At 59.3% G+C, this 19,070-nt stretch overlaps 1 protein-coding gene across 2 annotated transcripts; it reads right to left on the reverse strand.

Moving 5' to 3' along the window:
* Window positions 1–3,824: 3,824 nt before the first annotated feature.
* TGM2 (transglutaminase 2) lies at window positions 3,825–18,449 on the reverse strand. 2 transcript variants are annotated; one of them, XM_075768745.1, is made up of 14 exons: window positions 18,364–18,449; window positions 18,301–18,324; window positions 15,739–15,918; window positions 13,095–13,337; window positions 11,911–12,029; window positions 10,886–11,014; window positions 10,423–10,603; window positions 9,262–9,397; window positions 9,030–9,133; window positions 8,656–8,895; window positions 8,214–8,486; window positions 5,434–5,594; window positions 5,052–5,188; window positions 3,825–4,738 (listed from the first exon to the last, which is right to left on the reverse strand). In XM_075768745.1, exons 2-14 carry the CDS (start codon window positions 18,308–18,310, stop codon window positions 4,582–4,584), a joined length of 2,070 nt encoding a protein of 689 aa, XP_075624860.1. In that variant the 5' UTR covers window positions 18,311–18,324; window positions 18,364–18,449; the 3' UTR covers window positions 3,825–4,581. The 2 variants fall into 2 exon arrangements, with proteins under 2 accessions (XP_075624860.1, XP_075624859.1); XM_075768744.1 differs by having other exon boundaries at window positions 18,301–18,444.
* Window positions 18,450–19,070: the final 621 nt, after the last annotated feature.

Here is a 19,070-nt window from a genome sequence, read left to right on the forward strand (position 1 = left end):
ACAGGGGCAGCGCGGGGAATATGCCCTGCATCCCGTGCTTGGCATCCCCTCGTTCCTGTTATTAACTGCCCGGCTTCTGCCCTGTGAATCAATGAAGCGGCCGTTCCAGTGAGATGATGGGACATCTGCCACTAATTGCCACAGCAGATGAGAATCATCTACTCTGCTGCAGTCATCAAATACCAGTTTTGAGATATTTTGTTTGCTGTCCAGGGAATGGAGGCTAAAGCGTGTATTAAAATAGGACACCCAGCTATTTTCTCCCTGCGTCTGCTTCATGTATTTTCTGGCACAGAGCTAACTATGAAACACTTTTCTTCACCTAAAACTGTGTGTCTTCGCAGTTTTTGTGGTGCTCTGGGGTGAGGGAAGCTTACTATTTGTCTTGGGAGATTGAGTAGCTTCAGATAGGTCTTTTCTTTGGTTTTGATCAGCCACACTCCTGGCAGCAGTGGGGAAAACCCCAAATCTCCCCAACCTTCCCCTCGGCTGTGTTGCTGTGGCTATTCTGGGCTTTGTGGAGGAATCTGCCGGTGAAGCGCTGCAGATAACCCTCCCTGTGTGCGGCACCTGCAGTGGCAGAAGCTGCTGGGGCCACTTCTCTTCCATCCCCCAGCAGGTAGGGAGCCAGCCGGGGAGCGGACAGGGAGGTTCCGTGGGACCAGCCAGCGTGGGTTCCAGAGAGGGAGATGTTCGCTTAAGGTAAGCGATCACTTTGGGCACAGAAATACCCACGGAGCACGCAGCAGCCTGAGGAGCAGGCATTTTGCAGCCCCATCAATCCTGGACCCTTAAAAGTGGTTGCAAATACATGTTACTTTCTCAGAGTTTTCCTCTGCTCGGGGACTCAGTGTGGTATCGCAGCCTGGCTGGGTCACTGCGGTCCAGTGTTGTGCTGCTGCTGACATGAGTCAGTGTGAGAACTAATAATAAATCATAAGCAGATTTAGGGTCTTGTCTTTTCTTTCTGGGAAAACACAAGCAGCTGACCGAAAGCGCATCTGCGCCTGGCTGGCTCTCACCAGTCCCCTTACTGGTTTGTCTGTGTGAGTCCAGCCCGGGCAGGACGGGGACCTGCCCTGTGGAGTGGAGGAGAGTCCAGACCGAAACCACATGGCTGGGCTTGTGGGCTGCTCTCTCCTGGGAGCTGTGTAACGGGTTCAGGCAGGCACAGAAAGGCTGTTTGAGTTGTAACTCTACTTGACGGCCAAGCCAAAAGCAGTTCTTGCCATCTGGGGTTTATTATGTGGGTTTTTTTGTCTTGCTGCTTGCTGGTGCCTCAGGTGTCCCGTTGGTTGGGTGAGTGTAAAAACGCATCTGTGTTTGTGGAGGAGAAGGGAGAGCTTTGGAGAGGCGGTGGGATTTGAAAATCCCATGGAATTGTACTTGTGCGTGCTCTGATTTATGGTAGTTTGTTCTAGTCTCAATGCATCAATGAAGGTAAGTTAAAGGTCCTCAAGTCTAAAATGAGTTTACAGTCACTTCTTGGCAAGTCAGCATCTCTGGTGAGCTGAGATGTATTAATAACCTCTCCTCTAAACGTAAATAGTCTCACATTGCTTTGGCACTTGGGCTGATGCTGAATTACAAATTCTCTCATGCAATGGATGCTGTAAATATTTAATTTATAATTTATTGCTTGCACAGCAAGAGTGCCAAAAAGTCTCATGGATGAGGCACAGTACAGCATTCAGGGATCCAGGGATGTGCGCAGGGAAGCTGCCCCTAGGCTATGGCAGCCGACGGTGCCTGTTCTTCCCCGGGAATGGCACCGCGGTGGCTGTGGGACCGGTCACACTGTTGCCACAGTCCTTGAAGGACAGCTAAGATGGTGCGTGGGGCAAACACCATTGGGCTTGATGGTGGTACCTTAAGTAATTCGTTAAGCTCTGCAAACACTCTGGAAGGGGGGGTGGTTGCTGGATAATGGGGGAGAAACCAGCCCCAAAGAGAGCCAAACCATAAATACACCATTTGGAGTATCTTACGAGCTCGTTTCTCGTCAAAGCAGCCTTGCTCTGCCGAGCTTCAGATGGATGGGAGTGACCTTCAGAAATAGCTGTGCTAATGTTTATTTTATCAGGACCCAGCTTCGAACCAGAGGAGCTGCCGGTTATTTTTAAACCAGGCATTGAGCAGCTTGAAGCCTGGCTCAGCAGACCTCTGTGTAACAAATGCTCTTTAAAGTAAGGCTGTGCATCATCGCTGGCTCTGAGGAATGTTCCTGACAAGGGAAGGCAGCGCTGGGTTCGTGCTGTTAACTCCTTCGGGCACCGCTGCTCCTTTGGGGCCATCTGTGCTCTTGGGACTTGTGTCTCGGGGGCTGGTGCTGCCAGAGCTGGGGGCCGGTGCGATCCCCACCGCTCACCCTCCCGGCTGCAGGAGGAGAGAATCCCCATCTCTCCTGGAGCCCCTGTCCGATTCCCACCCGCAGGGTGAGCACTCTTGGGTTCTGTCCCTCGGGAGAGTTGCTCGTGGCAGCTCCTCAGCCCTCCCGGGGCTGGATCCTTCCTCCCCACCTGCCCCAGTGAGCGGCGGCACCAGCAGCCCCCCCCCCCCCCCCCCCGGCCCTGCAGTAGGCTGGTCCCAGCTGCATTTTCTGCTTGCATTTGAGAAAAGCAGGATGGAGAGATGTGGAATAACGGAGATGTGGTGATTAAACCCCCACAAGGTAAAGGGATCACGTGGCCATCCTGGAGGGTTGTCTTGAAAGATTTTGGTGGCCAAATAATCCGCTGCTGTGCATGAAGCCGGAGCCTGGCAGTGCCCACCCCAGACCCCCGCCTGGAGCAGGCGCCGAGGCTGCTGCTTGTCCCCGGGCTGGGATGGAGCACAGGCAGCGCCTGCCAGTCCCCCCTTGGGGCAAGCAGAGCCAGGGCGCTGGGATGTCTGGCTGCGACCCCCTGCCAGGCTTGGGAGAGGTGAGCAGCTGTGTCTGGAACACTGTACATGGAGATTTTATCTGATCTTAAACAGAACATGAAGCTAGAGGACAGGTTGTCCTGGGTAGGAAATGCTCCCGGCTCCCCATCCACCCCAGATCTCCGGGGACAGGAGAGCCTGGCAGCTGCTGGTGGTGTCGGGGTGACTTTGGGACCAGTCGGGCACAAGCTCACTGAGCAGGGTCGCCTTGTGCTACAGACTGTCCCCCAGGTCGGATGGTCGGAGGCTGGGCCAGACACATCCCCTCTGCCTGGGGCTGCTGTGGATGTGGGAAAACTTGGCTGCAGCGGTGACCACCAGTTCTGTCGTGGTTTTTCTGGTGTTTGTTTAACAGGGGCAGGGAGGTTCCCACGATGTTTGTGGGGGAAAAAGCAGGAGGGTTGTGTTCTGGTGTGGGAAGCAGTGCCTTGACCTCTGTTCCAGGCTTGAGACAAATCCCTGTTCTCCTCCTGCACCCCTGTGCTCAGCCACCCCTTTCCCCTCGCCCCCAGGCTGGGTTTCTCGTGCCCCCCACAGCCGTGCTTTGACGGATGGCCCACGCTTTTTCCGGCCACACTGGGAGCTGCCGCTGGCTGCCCCGATGAGAGCCTGGGCGTGCAAAGTCTGTTCGTTTAATTTCCTGTACGGGTTTTCTCTCCTGTCATGGCGCTGGGCCATTCCTGCTATGGGAGAAATGCACCAGGAATGCACGGCTTCTGCATTAGCTTCAGGGGCCGCTGCACTCCCTGGGAGGCTGAGCACGGTTTTACCCTGTGCCGTGGGTGCTGCCGAGTTGTGCTGTGGGACCGGGAGAGCCGTGGGGGTCACCGCGGGGCCCCGCGCTGGCTCTTTCTGGCTACAACCATCCTTGGAGAGGATGCTCAAGAGAAGTCAGGTCTGGCTTTAAAAGTGAAAAATAGAGTTTTTATTCAGTGCTTGCATAGTTAGTTCATGTCAAGGTAACATCCTGTCCCTCGCTACACAGTGTTTGCAGCAGCAGGAACGGTTATTAAAGCGAATACCTTGTTTTACCTATGCATTAAGGTTATATGTAGTATGTATTTATAGGGCTATAAATAGATTTGTTATACATATGGCATATAAACAGCTTTGTGCTCACAGTATACAATCTTTTATCTACCGTATTGCATTCAGAGAATTGTAATGGCATGTGTGAGCAGGCTGAGGTGCAGTCAGTGCTGGAGAAGGTGGTGGTTCTGTTTGGTTTATGAAATCTGCTCTGCAGCCCGGGGCTGTCAGCACTGCAGAAAGAGGAGGGGGGTGTCCACTGCCCAGCTCTGCTGGGCTGGGGGGGCTCTGGGGGGCTCTGCTGCGCCCAGGCAGGGCGACAAGCAGGACAGGGACGTTTCCACCCCATGGGGTGAGGGAAAGGTGGTGAAACAAGTGGCTGCACAGGGAGCCCCCAAACACCCCCGGCCCCTCTCTCTTGTCCCCACTCCCATTGCTTCTCCTCCTGCAGCACCGAGCGCTCCCAGAGAGGAGCGCAGCACCGCGGCTGCCATGTCAGGGTCGGGCTGGGCTTTGGCAGTTGTCCTTCCATGTGCTGCTGGGACCGTCTTGGGCTAAAGCGAGTGGGGGGCCAGGAAGCCCCCAAGCAAGAGGGGAGGCAGGGTCGGGGGGGGGGGCTGCTATGGCCGCTTACTTGGGCTGGGGCGCGATGATGACATTGCGGTAGCCCTTCACCCCTGTCAGCTTGTCACTCTCGAAGTCCACCATCAGCTTGTGCAGCCCTGCCTGGTGCGGCACGAAATCCAGCCTGAACTTGGCCTCTGCCTGTGGCTCCATGGGCTCCTCGCTGGGGGAAGGCAGGGGGTCAGCGGGGCAGCCCCTCTCCCTCCCAGCGATCTGTCACCCTCCCCGTGCTCGCAGTGCCACAGGGCGGTACAGGGACCCCCCTGTGGCGAGACTGAATCCCCTTCCCCAGCAAGGCATGGGACAGAGATGCTCTGAGCCCCCGTGCCCCGCAGGGACCGGTGCAGCCCCAGCTCCCCCTGCCCATAGCAGAGCCAGGCCAGGGGGCTGCCCTCCCTGGGGGGCTCCAGGCACAAAAATTCACCCTCACCCCATTCCCAACGGCCCAGCCAAGTGAAGGGAGGAAAAGCTCTTACAGCTCCTTGATCTGCTGCCCATCAGTGAGGCCGGCGCCCTCCACCACGAACACGCAGTTGCTCAGGGGGACTGCGAGGGGGTTCACCAGGCTGATTTCTGCCACCAGCTTCCGCTTCTGCATCGGCTCTCCTAAAATCTGTAAGCAGGCGGAGTCAGACCCCCAGCACCACCATGCCTGGGGGCCGTGGTGCTCCCCCTGCCAAGGCAGGTCCCTGGGGATGCAGGTCCTCAGGGATGCTGCCCAAGCCCCACTGTGGTGGGGCTGCTCCAGCCCCAAGGCTCACGTCTCTGAGACCAACCCCCCAAGGTGATTGCAGCAATCCCCTGTGAATAGAGGTGTCCCCCCAAAACCTGTCTGGGACAGAGTAGCTGAGCCCTTACCCTGATCTTGATCTCTGGATTCTGGATGTAGACATCCCTGACGGCCACGATGATGTTGCCGGTCTGGTACTCGGTCAAGAGAGCCACCACCTTGATGAGGTTGTCCTGGGTCAGGTTCTCCCCGTACTTCTCGTATAGGACACGCAAGGGCACTCTCTCCTCTGGAAGGGGAAGCAGAGTGGGGTCAGGGCTCAGCCGCTTCCCAACCCAGTGCCCATGGCCCCATGCTGGCACCTATTTGGCCTGGGCTCCCCAGGAGCTTCTCCAGGCACCTTGCGAGGGTGGGAAAGTCTTGGGGGAGCTGGGGGCCCCTTGGCACTGGGCAAACCCCTCTGAGGAAGGGGCACTGCAGGGAGGGCAGGCACCGCGAGCTGCCGGCTCGAGCACCCGTGAGCAAGCCTGTGCTGGGGGGTGTGTTGCCTAACTGCTCCCTGAGAAAACTGGTTATATTTAGCTGTCATCTACCCTTAGATCTCCAGTATTTCCCAAACGAGCCACAGACAACTGCAGCCGGTCGCCATGTGCCCAGCTGGGTCCTCTGGGTGCTGCCAGGGTGCTGGGTGCCAGTGCTGGCTCCCGCCTGTGCAGGGAAGCAGGGCTGCGAGCGCCCGGCTCAGGGAGGGACGTTGCAGCCTGGCCGGGGCTCTGACACCAGGTGCCAGAAGTGACGTTCTGGGGAGGGGAAGGAGCCACGTGCCAGGGCAGGACCCCGGGGACGTGCCTGCGCTGGGGCTCCAGAGGGGCTTCGCCAACCCTTACAGCCGGTGCTGGCGGCGTGAGACAGCCCTGCTCCCTGGCAGCTGGCCTCGCTCAGCTCTGAGCACTGTTTATCCTAAAGCCCTTTGGGGACTGGGCTGTCTTGTGCTGAGGGGGGAAGGAGGCTGAAGACAACCAGCTGCAGAGCCGCCCTGGGGAAGGACCCTGGAGAGGCCGTGGCCGCTGGAACCGAAGTCTGGGGCCGGACATGAAGTGCTGGAGCATCGGCTGAGGGGAGAGGGACGGGCTCAGCGCTGCTCCGGCTGGGCTCCCGGCACCGGCACGGAGCGCAGGGGTTCCCTACAGGGTGCAATTTGGGGAGTCCCAAGGCCTATATTCCCAGGCAGGAGCTGGGGGGGGGAGAAGCTTCAGGAGCTCGTAATTAAAGCCTCAGAGAAAATGATGCTGGATGGGCCAGCGGGGCTCCTCCAGCGGGCTGGGCAACGCGCAGCCCCCGCTGTCCCCGTCCAGGGAGGCTCCAGAGCAGCTCTGTGGGCGCTGGTACCCGCTGGTACCACCACCACCAAGAGGGGTTGCAAGTGTGAGCAAAGGCAGTGTCCCGCTTCCCTTCGTCGGTGAGAGCGGGCACGTTCGTTAGTCCCTTAATGCGGCTCAACAAATAGCAGAGAGCTGACTGCTGCATTTGTTACGGGCCCCGTTAGAAGAGCAGATCTTGGCGTAGATTAAAAATTAGGCTGTTCCAGGACAGCAGATGTATTAAGTTTTCCATGCCCTAAAGGGTCTACAGAAAACTGACATAAATCAAAACTTTTGTTTAATTACCAGGCAGTAATGCTAAGTTGTAACAAAAACAAACAAAGGTTCAGCAGGCCCGTGCCAGGACAGCTCTGTGGCAAAACGCTGCGAGACATCGCGCCCGCCCAAGGAGGAAACGCCAAGAGCTTCAGCGCTGCTGCGACCAGCCTGGGACCGTGCTATCGGAGCTGACCTGGGGTCAGTCCCGTTCTCCCTGCCTGTGGAAAAATCCTGCTGGAGACGCCAACCTAGCCCAGCTCCGGCTGGCAAAGCAGAGGCGTACAGAAGAGCAAGAGAGGGATGCAGATGAGTGCAGCAGAGCACCCTGGGACGAGAACCCTGTGATGTGCACAGCTTGCTCCCTCGGCATGATGGATGCAACGGCTGTAACTTTTGTCCCGCTCTAAATGCGTTTCCAGCCCCCTGCCTGAGCAATGCTCCTTATCGCTTCATCAAAGATTAAAAATCCGCAGTGGCAGACAAATAAGGATGAAGCCCTGAAGGAGGCATTGCTCACCCAAGCAGCCTTGTGACAGAGCTGCAGCTCATGTGAGCCCTCGCCTGCCGAGATGGTTGCGACACTGCACAGGTGGCACAGGGCTGCCGGATGGATCAACACACCAGCTCTGGGTGCTGGCTGTCCCTGCCACCCAGGCCATGCTTTAATGCTGCTGTTATTCCACGGGATTAAACAGAAACCTCTGATTGCCGCCCTACGCCAGCCTGGAGCGTGCTGACCTGACAAACTGGAGGCGGTGGTACAGCCAGAGGGGATACAAGCAGAGGGGATACCATCATGCCTGCAGCGCCGGCAGTGCTCGTGCCAGGCTGGAGAAGCAAGGAGGGGAAGGCTGAAAGCAAAACCCTTGGCTCACATCATGTTTTCAGGAAGGGTGGTCTTGAGTGAGTTGGTCCTGACCCTTCCTATTGGTCCCAGCTCCCTGCCCTGACCCCCTGTTGGAACGTGCCCAGCACTCAGTGCTCTTGGCTGTTGTGTGGCGGCTGCGACCAGGGCTTTCCCCTCTGGAAAGCTGTTGATGCAGAGCCCAAACCCGGGGGTGGTGGCTCCCTCCCGCTGGCTGCGAGGGCTGCCCCAGCCCGTGGCCAGGCACGGCAGCGCTCTGCCTGGGGTACCCATCCCTGGCCCCCACCCCAGCACCGCAGCCTCACTGCAGACCCCCAAGATGCAGCTGAACACGGGGAAAATTGCTGACCTGACCCCAGCCCTCACCAAAGCATCCTCACCTCGCTGCCAGCAGGTCTCTTACCTGCCTGGGGTGCGAGGGTGACGTTCAGCAGGTCCTTCATGCCACACTGGGGCCCGACGGTGCCGTTGTAGCTGGCAGTTCGAGCACACAGCATGAGCCTGCAGACTCGCTCTGCGTCTGTGTTGTTGCTGATGACGGCGAAGACATCAAAGTCGCAGCCGTTGTTTGCGCCCTCCGACAGCTTGATCTTGAGGTGCAGCCCCTCATCCTCCTCCCTGAGAGAGCTCTGCTCATGCTCTGCCTTCGCAAACACTTCTCTCTCCTTTTCAGACCCTGCGGTGCATGGAAAACCACGGTTCCCAGTGGGTACAGGGAGGGCATGGTCTGGGCTGCTTTGCCCTGATCCCTGGAGCCCTCCTGGTGCGTTAATTAATCATTCCCCCACTCTGTTTCCCAACAGCCGACCCCCTGTAGCGTCTCTGCCCCCGCTGCTGCCCCGTACCCTCCGGGTACTTGTAGGTATGGGTGATGTCCTCCCTGCTGTCCTTGCCCACACTCTTGGTGCTGATGTTCTTCCCCACGACCGAGGAGTGGGTGCTCTTCTTCTGCGACCCATCGTGCTGCACCACCCAGTACACCACGTCGGCGTTGACCTCCGCGAAGATGAAGGGGATGTCGTACTTCATCTGCAGGTCGCCTTCCTTGATGGCTCTGACGGGGGCCGGCCCGCAGCAGAAAACCCCTGCAGGGAGCGGAGCCGCCATCACCGCTCGGGGTTTGACCACCACAGGGGCAAGACACGGTTGTGGTGGGGGAAGATGCTGCTGTGGCAGGGGCGCGGGGTGGGACGGAGTCCCTGCACAGCGCACGCTGTACCTTCGCTCTTCTCCTGGGGTGTCGGGTCCAGCGCCTGCCACCCATCGTAGCCGGGTGCCAGGTCTGGACGGGCCATCCAGGACTCCACCCAGCAGTGGAAGTTCCTGCAAAGGAAGCCAGGATGTAGGGGCCTCAGCCTCCCCCAGCGCCTGCCGGACTCTCAGGAGGAGCTGGGAAAGGGGCAAACACCGCCCCAGAGGTGGGCAGGCTGGGGTCCCGCCGTGCTGCTTACCAGATCATGTCCCTGGAGCGCCGGTCCTCCTCCCCTATCTCGTTAAGGTAGCGGTCGATGACCAGGTTGCCATTGGTGTCGTGGGCTGAGTTGTAGTTGGTCACCACCCGGCTGGGGACCCCCAGGCACCGCATGACTGCAGGGAGGCAGGGGAGGGTGAGATGGGGGACACCGGGGGTCCTGGGTTTGCATGGCTCCTGCCCTGGGGAGTCCCAGGTGTGCACAGCCACAGGTTTGCACAGCTCCTGTTGCATGGAGCCATGGATTTGCACAGCTCCTGTCCTTCCCCACAAAGAGGTGCCCGGGGACTGATCCCCAGGACAAGCCGGTTCCTGCAGTTGTCATGGGACTTGGCGTGCCGCAGGCAAGATGGGTGGCACGTGGCACTGACAGTCTGCCAGGTTTTGATATTGCAGTAGAAAAAAGGCACAAAAGAGGCTGCGAGTGCTTTTGAGGGAGTGCATGGGCAGCAGCACGCCGCAACCTCTTATTTAATCTCACAGCTGCCTTTTACTGTGAGCGGAGCTCCCTGGGGAACAGCGAGGTAGTTATAACGCTTCAAAGGAAAGCTATAAACTTCTGAGAGTCGCAGAAAATCCACTTTAGTTTTCTGCTATTTCTCAACTCTGAAAAGGAACTCATATATCTGTGATATATAAACGCACACTCACGCTCATGCAACCCCACAAGTGCAGCATTTTTCTCAAGGCGAAACTGTGCAAGCGTGCAAGTGCATGTGTGCACTTCTCAACAGAAGCGAGCCTGGAATTTTTCTTTCGCCCCAGCCCAACTGCCTCGATGGCAGTGAAATTATTTTTATCTCAGTGGATTAACAACTTTATTGCAAACTTGACCTTAAAGCCACTTTCCTTCTCCTGGGCCGTGCATCCAGCTCCGCCCTCTCTGCCAGGCTGGGGAGGCGGCACTAATTGAAAAGCCAGAGCCCTTTTCTATCATTTTTTCCCTCCATTTCCTGACAAATTAAGAGTAACAGAGAGCTTAACTGCTAAGTGATCGTTGCGGGATGATTATAATCAGCACCAGTGGTTCCCTCCTGCTGAAGCACAGGGTGGAGGGCAGGGGGTTGAGATGGGAGACGGGGGACACACACGGGTGACCCCATCCCGCAGGGAAGGGGAGATGGGAGACATCTGCTCTCACCGGTACACGCCACGGCAGCGAAGACCCAGCACTGGCCGTACTTGACTGGCTGACACCCAAACTTCTTCCACCTCTTGAGAATATCCACGCTGCCAATCCAGGCCATCGGACTCATCCCATCTTCGTAACAGTTGTCCCACCGCCCTGCCAGCACCCCCCGGTCCTCGTCGTTACAATTTACCTGCGGCACAACAAGAAGGGCCGCAATGGAGGGACGGCAGGGCACTGAGGGGCAGGAGCAGGCTGGCGAGGGAGGGAAAGCGCCTTCCCCCAGCTCAAACGTGCTGTCACCCCCGTTAGCCATCCTGGAATGGCAAATGCCACCTCTCTGTCACAGCTATAGTTGCAAGCTGTAGCTGGGGGGACCATGCGAGGATGTTTGCATCCTGGGGGACACGGAGTGCTGAGGACCCTGGGGACACCCTGCCGGGTGCGCTGGTGGCCAGAGCTCCGTGGGACTCACCATGGCGCTCACCACCCTGCCGATGTACACAGGGTCGTTGCGGCGGGAGCAATCCCGGTTCTGGTCCTTCAGGAATTTGGGGTTTGTGTCCAGCAGCTTGAGGCAGATGGACAAGATGTCATCCTCGAACTGGTGCAGAGAGTGGAGAAAAGGTGTGTGAGGTCCCCATGGTATACGGGGGCTCTCCCGCCCCTGTCCTCCCTCCCTGGCTCACCGCGATGCCCTGCCAGCAGAGCTGCCGGGCACGTGGGGGTCACGCATACCCAGGGTCCCCTCCCTGAGCCAGTGCCCGCTGAGTGACATCCCCCCTTTGTGCCACTGTGACAAGGGGCTGGCACTGCGGCCGGTGGAGGCTCAGCCTGTGAAGCCCAAGGGCGAGCTCCCACCCTCGTGCCGGAGCCGGATCCTGCTTCCTGCAGATGCTGCTGCACAGGGGTCAGGCACAGACCTGACCTTTGGGGAAAACCCCCTATTTCCCATCACTGGGTGAGTCGCAGCCCTGCCCCAAATCCAGGCAAGGATCCTGCGGGGGCCACGGGCACCCCTGCTCCCACCGCCCCCACAGCCCCTCCAGGACAGCCCGGAGCTCAGGGAGGGTGGCTGGGGCTCCCCCTGCACCGGGGCCCAGCGTGGTCACAGGGGGCTGCAGCTCGGGGTGTGGGCGCTGCCTTATCGGTGCGGCCGGCACAGCGCCTGGGAGCACGTTATCGGGCACCGGCTCCCAGCACAGCGTGGCTGCCCCGATTAGGAGTTTGTGGCCCTGGGGCCCCCAGAAGCCGTGCAGGAACGCTCCCCTCACTCTGCCAATGCTTTGAAGTCAGCACGTTCCCCTCTTGGAGATGAGATTTTGGTTTGTCCCACGGCTGCGTGGTGGGGCTGGATCCTCCCCGAGGTGCTGGCTGCGTTTGGGCTGCACATTCGGGGGCACACACGTGGCATCAGCCCCCGCACCCTGCACGCCAGGGCTGCATGGTCTGGGCTTGGCTGGGGGTCCCAGGGGTCCTGGGGGGCCGTGCCCCACTCACCTGGCCGAAGTGCCAGGGGATGGAGGTGATGTAGTCACGGGCACCCTGGTAGATGAGCCCCTCCTGGGACAGCACGTACTCGCGGCGCTCCTCCTCGTCTCGGAGGAAGACCGTGTCCTCTGCGGGAAGAGCGAGAGATGGGGACAGTGCTCTGCCCCGTGCGCCCTGGCCCTGCTCAGAGCCGCCCCCCTCCCTCCCCAGGGACGACGTGCTGGGCAGTGACCGGGGATGGATCTGGTGGGAAATGAGGCAGGAGGGGCCAGAACTGCTCCTGTCTGAAAAAACTGCTGGAGAATTTCACCCCAGTTTGATTTGAGCTGATGGGAGATTTTCAGCAAGCTTGTGGTTTTCTTTTGCATTCTTTCTCATTTGTCTCTTTTTTCCTCCCTTTTGTTTTATCGAGTTGGGTCTTTTCCCAGGAGGGGAAATCTTCCTGGTAAGAGAAGCGAGCAGTGGGAACAGGGCACACTGGCTGAGATCGCAGCTGAAGCCATTTTGCTCACACAGCAGTTACTGCTGGAAAAAAAATCACTATTTACTGGAAATGTTTTCACAAAAAAACCCAACACATACAGCCCTGGGTGAGCGAATCTTCCCAAAGCCCCTTATCTCGGTGGAGCTGGCACCAAGCCTTTGGGATGCAGGAAATGGACCGTTTCAGGGCAGGTCTGGCTGGGTGGAGCAAGGCTGCTCCACGGGGCAGAGGAAGGATGTGGAGAGATTAAAATCCCGGCTGTTGTTTTGCCCCGGGTCGTTAAACCCTGTCCTGGTGGGGGCAATTAGGGACAATTAAGGGGCTTTTCCTCCACCCACCACCCACCTGAGACCTCCTGCCGGGGGTGCCCAGGGCTTCACACCAGCACCACAGAGGTGAGCTGCCGTGGGGCTTCGTGGGGTGGGGGTGGCCCAGATGGGGCGTCAGGTGTTTGGGGTGCAGGCAAAAGGGGCTGCACGTGTTCTGGGGTGGGGGATGTTGCTTGCAGCCTCAACCTGCTGAGGGGACCATGTGGAGGTGGAAGCAAAGTGGAGGTTTCTGCTTCGACCTGAGCTCAGGGCAGGGCTTGGGGTACCCGGGGTCTGCAATGGGGTGAGACCTGTGGGGATGTGCTGGCCCGGCAGAGCTGGGGGTGGCTTGTGCTCCTCTTACCTGGAAATCCCCAGTCTTGGGAAGGTGAAAGCCTCACCTGGGTGCCAGGCGTTAAAGAGCAGAACAAAGTCCCCGATGCGGTAGCTGGAGCCCTGGTAGCCGGTGGAGGTCTCCAGTGTCAGGCTGTAGCGGCCGATGCAGGCGCTGGTGGGGGAGCAGAGTGAGACACAGAGGGAGTCTCCATCCTGCTGCTGCACCGCGGCACTCCAGCCTGATTCCTCTGGGAAGCTAGTCACAGCAAAGTGGGACCTGGTTCCCGACGTCTCGATGGGACAGGGCCCTGCCAAGAAGGAGCACGTCAGTTCTCCCGGTGCTCCAAGGCCCTGGGAGCCCCATGCCGTGGGGGCTGTGCCGAGGGGATCTGCCCTGCAAGCGCCCTGTGGTGTTCCTATGCCCTCCGCCGGCTGCCTGGACCTCGGGTCTTGCAACCCAGGAACGTTTGCTGTTTGGTTTGTCGGGTACTGCAGGCACGGGGCAGCCCAGCTGTAGGAAGCTCATGTGTGTCTCTTGCTGTTTGGGAAGGGGCAGGACAGAGGGACTTGCCCTGTGGGTGCCAAGGGCCAGCAGAGTGGAGGGGGGGCTTGTGCCGGTGCCATGTCTCCTCCCCTCAGCTGCACCCACTCCTGCCTCTGCTCGGAGCAGAGCTGCCAAGTCCCTGTGCCACGCAGCCCGGTCCTGCCACGGCCCATGGTGTGGGAGCCCCGGTAGAGCACAGCTGCAAACCCCAGAGCCCCCATCACCTGGGTGCTCTTAGCAGGAGCCTCACTACGTGCGTACAGCCTCAGGCGTTGCTGCAAACATCCCACAACCAGTGATTACATCAGTGGCCGCAGCACTCGAGCCGAGGACAGCATGATCTCTGCTGGCCCCTCCAAGCATGCGGCTGCATCCAAGCCACCTGCACTGATCTGGCTCCAAACACCGCTCCTCCGGGGAGCGGTGACGCCCAGCTCCTGCTGAACCTGGCCCTGTGGTGATGCCAGTGCCGGTGACCGTGCAGGGCTGGCTGGCAGCCAGTGCAGCAGTGCCGCCATGGTCCGGCTCCCCGCCCCCCCGCCGGGAGCACAGCCTTGGGCTGGTTCCCTGCCAGCCTTCGCCCGCAGCGTGGGCAGGACGCCAGGCGAGTCACCAAAAATACTCATGAACTCATGAGAGTGACACAGTTTCTCCTCTCTGTCCTTTCAGTGAGGCTGGGTTGAGGTAACTGTGTCCTTTTGGCAACGGCCAGTCTGGCGCTGCCGTGGGGATGGCCAGCCATGGGAGCCTGCCTCCTCCTCCTCCTCCTCGCCTTGCAAAGCCCGCCCAGGTGACTCAGCAGGGCTCTTCAAACACACCTGCTTTAAAAATATGGGCTCTATTTTCGCATGGAGCCGCTCATCTCTTTCCTGCGGGAGGTGGCACGTGGCCTCGGCGGCCTCACTGTCCCAGGGGGGGCCAGGTCTGACAGCCCCTGCCCTGGCTGCACAGCCGGGTGCCTTCGCGAGAGCTGAAGCACCTTTGTCCCTTTTTCTGCAAGCTCCGGGGCTGTGCTCCAGCCAGACGGCCTGTGCCTTTGCCCCAGGGGGCTGTGCTGGGGGGGAGCTTCTCCTCGCTTGCAAAACCAGCCTGGGATTGCCCAGGATGCAGCCTGACCTCGTAAAAACCCGACGGGTTTGAGCAGCGGGCAGGCGGACCCCTGCCATGGCTGCCTTGGGACCGGGGGGGGCAATGGGAGAGCTGCTGGTTTAGGGTGAAGCTGGGGGGTTCCGAGTTCGTCTTTGTCACTCCGTGGTGGGATCAGAGGTTTTAGGGGAAAAGAAAAAGAGCGTTTTACACTGCGAGGAAACCCATGTGGAGTTTGAGTTCTGGCCTGGTTAACTCGGCAGGATGCTGCAGCCCCAAAATAACTCTTGCCCAAGAAAGAGCTTCCTCTCCCTTTACTCTGAACTGGCGGGGGCCAAGCCCCTGCCCAGTGGCTGCGGCCAGAGCTGGCCATAGGAGCGATGTCCTTGTCCCTGCTGCTCCCAGCAGGCTCTTGCCAGGGCCACAGCAGCAGCAGGAGAAGCCCCCAGAGCCACAGGGACCCGCCGGATGCTGCGCCTGGCTCCTGTATACTGCTTGGAGGGGGGACAGGCAGCAGTGCTGTGCGCTGGGGAGGCTCAATGGGAACGTTTCCTTTCTCCAGGGTTTGTGTTTCCTGAGCAAATCCCGCTCCGGGGATGTCTGAGCAACCAGGGTCAGGGGTGACCGGGTAAAAAGACCATCAACAAAAGTGCTGTGAAACCCTCTGGTTGAAAATATGCGCTTTTGCTGATGTTTCTCAGAAGGACAAGAGACTTGGGCAGGTTTTCCTGCTGCAACCAAGACATTTCCCAGTGAGCCAGTGGCTCCAGCATGGCCCTGAGTCTGGCTCAGCCATGGGAGGAGGTGGCAGCAGCAGCAGCTTTTTGTTTCATTTCTTTATCACTTCCCTTCAGCTCTTGTTATGGAGCCAAGTTTCTCCTTTTTCTGTCTGTCTTGGTATAAAAGCTGTGCGCAGCACCAGCCTCTGCCAGGAGGGAATGGGGGGGACATGCACAGGGACTGTGTGAGATGGGGAGGGTGCCTCAGTGCAGCACCCATGTGAGCATGGGGTGAGCCCCCAGGCAGGGGTAGCTCACCCCGCGGCAGGCAGTTGCGCCACAGGACACAGTGACACTCACCCGTCTCGACGTTGAAGGCGAGTTTGTCCACCTCCTCCTCGTAGCTTCTGCCTGAGAAGTGCAGGGTGATGGTGAAGGGCTGCCCCCGCCGCACCACCAGCTGCTGGCAGCCCATCTCCGCCGTCCGGTGCTCCCGGCCGTTGCGCTCGCACTGCAGGTCCCATGACTCCAGCACCAGTTCTGCAAAGGCAGCAGTGGGTACAGCTCTCCTGTCTGTCGTGTGCTGCCAGCCCCGGGATGCAGCCGTACCCCACGCACGCAGCCCCTGTCTTTGGGCTGGAAGGGATTGCTATCACCCCCACCCTGAGCCCTGGGTTTTTGGACCTTGGTGTTGAGGTTTGGCAGCCTCGTCCCCCCAAGCAGCCCTGTCCTCCCTGGTGTGCCGGGCACAGCCCTGGGTGCTGCGGCCATGCCGAGCTCTGAGCATCTCTCCTGGAGGGCTCTGCAGGCTGGGGTCACTGTGCGCTGCGAGCCTGCTGGGGCAAGGCCAGAGATCCTGCAGCCAGCCGGCAGCTGAGCTCACAGCAAAGCGTTGCCTTCCTGACTGAGCTCTGTGCTGTATTTCTCGTGCCGCGGTGCTGCACTCCATGGTACCACCACGAGGACGGGCACTGTATGCTGCCAGAGCAGTGCCAGGTCCGCAGCTCACGGCACCCAGCGCTGGAGCAAAGCCCAGGGCTCACCCCTGCTTTCTGGGAGGCGTGGGGCCTGTTGGTCGGGGTTTGCTGTCTGTGTGCCCCCCACCCCAAACAAGCACCGCTGAGCCCAGACAACGTCAGGGATGGTTCTGTGCCTCAGCCAGGCTGAGGGCACCTCTCCACGCAGCTTTAACGCTCCGCTGACAAATTGGAGAGCCCAACTGTAAATTCAGTGACAAAGAGGGTGTCTGATTCCCTGCCCTCCGGCACTCCGCTCTGCCTCCCAGCCGCTGAGGCGGGCAGGGCTGCGTGCCCGAGCAGCCGACGGCCATGTCCCCACTGCCCTAGGCGCTGCGCTGGAGCGATGTGATATCGTTCATCATTGCTCAAGGCCAGTGACCCTTGAATGCTCTGCCGGCAAACAAGTGAGTTGCCAGAATAAGCAAAAGCGTTTAGTGCTTAAAATGAGCTCAGTGCCAGTCAGGGACCGGGTCCCCTTGCAAGGGGTGATGCTCAGCTTGCTGTCCTTGTGCTGCAGCTCTCCCTGGCTGTGCCCTCCCCAGTGCTTGCATGCCAGCAGGGGTGGTCACCAAGCCCTCCTCGGGCTGGTGCCAGGTGGAAATAGCTGACCCTGAGCTTGCCGTTCCCAGAGCTAAATGGAAACCCCACTCCTGGCTCTCCCTGCATGGGGACACCACAGCGAGCATCCAGGAGAGGCAGTCAGGCTCATCACCAGTCCCCCTCACGGCTGGGACTGTCCATAAGTAATGGCATGGTCCCTCCAGCTGGTCCATTGGGACCCTGGAGCAGGGACAGAGCACAGAAAGAACCTTTCTCTTGCCACCTCCCTGTTTGTAAGCAGAGGCATGGCTCCATGCTACAGCACACAAACTGTGTGAGTGTGAACCTTGCTGATACTGAACCAAACTTGTTGCAAATAAGCGTGTTAAGCGAGCAGGACCGGGGCTCCTCCCTGTCCCAGTCACCCAGGGTTATCGTCCTCAGTGGATTTAGCAAAAAGTGGAGACTTTTTAAAGCGCAAGTGCCTCTTCCCAAAATGATCGATCCCAAGAGATGGGTGGGGAGGGAGCTGCAGTGCCGCCAGGGTGTACAGATGACAGTGGGATCCCAGCCACAACCATGCAGGCATGAGGGCTGCCTGGGGTGTAGTGGCTCAGCTTTGTGATGGGCGCTGACAGCACCTGTGCCAGTGCCTGACCCCAGGGACCCGCCTTGGCATCGCTGTTGCAGTGCTGAGAGCCCGGTGAGCCGGGACACCCGCGGGCAGAGCGATGTTGTATCACCCGGAGGGCTGTGCGCCCATCGGTACTGCACGGTTCTGTTTCCTGGGACTTTGGAGACAGCTCTGTGGGAGATGGGGGTTCTCTTTGCCCCCTCAAGCAAGTCTGAAAAGCCACCTGCATGGAGGGATTTCTGAAGGCCAGAAGCAATACTTCTGGTTGAGCTTCCAGAAATCCTTCTCAAACCAGGGTGGGACGTAGGCACATGTTCATAGTCCAGCTGTCAACACTCCTCTCTAAGAGCAATTAAAACTTTAAATAGCACCAAACTTGATTCTGCAAATGCTGGCATCGCTCCAGCCAGCGGAGAGCATTGTAGCTGCAGAGGGAGGAAAGGGAGCTGACCCTGCACAAAACTGCACTTTTCTCGTTGTCGCTTACTCCTGGTTTAGTCTTTCCCACTCCCTATTGCCCTTTGCTTCAGGTGAGAGTTCAGCAAGCTGACTCTTGCACCAGCTCGCAATGACCGAAGGTATCACCGAGTCCCGGTTGAGGGGAGCGCTTCGCTCCCGGGCGCCCCCACGCAGGTGCCGGGGGGTGGGGGGGAGGCTCCGGCCGGTCAGCGCTCCTCGCGGGCCAGAAACCCCGGGCACCGGCGGGAGGGGATCGTCTTGCGGTCTTACCGTCGGCCATGGTGCCCTGCACCGGCGTCTCGTGGTGCTGGTGCTGGTGCTGGTGCTGGTGCTGGTGCTGGTGCTGGTCCTGGTCCTGGTGCTGGTCCTGGTCCTGGTGCTGGTCCTGGTCCTGGTCCTGGTCCTGGTCCTGGTCCTGGTCCTGGTCCTGGTCCTGGTCCTGGTCCTGGTCCCGGTGGAGCTGCCCGTCACCACCACCCACCCGCTCCCGCTGCTCGCTCCATTTATACCGCGCCCGCCGCCGCGCACACCCCCGCGGCCGGGATGGCGGAGGGAACGAAAGGCAAAAGAGTTTCCAGGAAACGGAGTGCCTTCGGTCCCACCTATTTAAAACAACCACAAAAAAAAAAAAAAAAAAAAAAGCCGCCGGGGGTTCAGCGCCGGCCCCTGCCCGCGGTGCGCAGCCCCCTCCCCGCCGGCCCCCAGAGCCTCCCCCGGGCAGGGGCTGGAACCGCCGCAGGTTGAGAGGAGGAAAAACCAAACCAAAACAAAAAACCAAATGAAAAAAGTGGGGGGAGGAGAGGAGCTGTGCAGTTTACACCGAGGTGCCAGAAACCTGATGAATGTTTTCTCCTTATAAAGTTTTCTTCCTCTGTGCCTTATCTCCATACCCGGCCATTTCTGGCAAGGAATACAGCTGCTCTGGATTGCAGCGGCCAGTCCCCCTTCCCGTAAATGCATCCCTAAGAGACGCAGTGGCCGAAGGGAAAATGTGCTGGAAACTTTGCTGTTTGAGGGAAAACGTGCTGGAAACCTTGTTC

This window comes from Balearica regulorum, chromosome 16 (assembly GCF_011004875.1).
Source record: "Balearica regulorum gibbericeps isolate bBalReg1 chromosome 16, bBalReg1.pri, whole genome shotgun sequence".
Classification (NCBI taxonomy): domain Eukaryota; kingdom Metazoa; phylum Chordata; class Aves; order Gruiformes; family Gruidae; genus Balearica; species Balearica regulorum.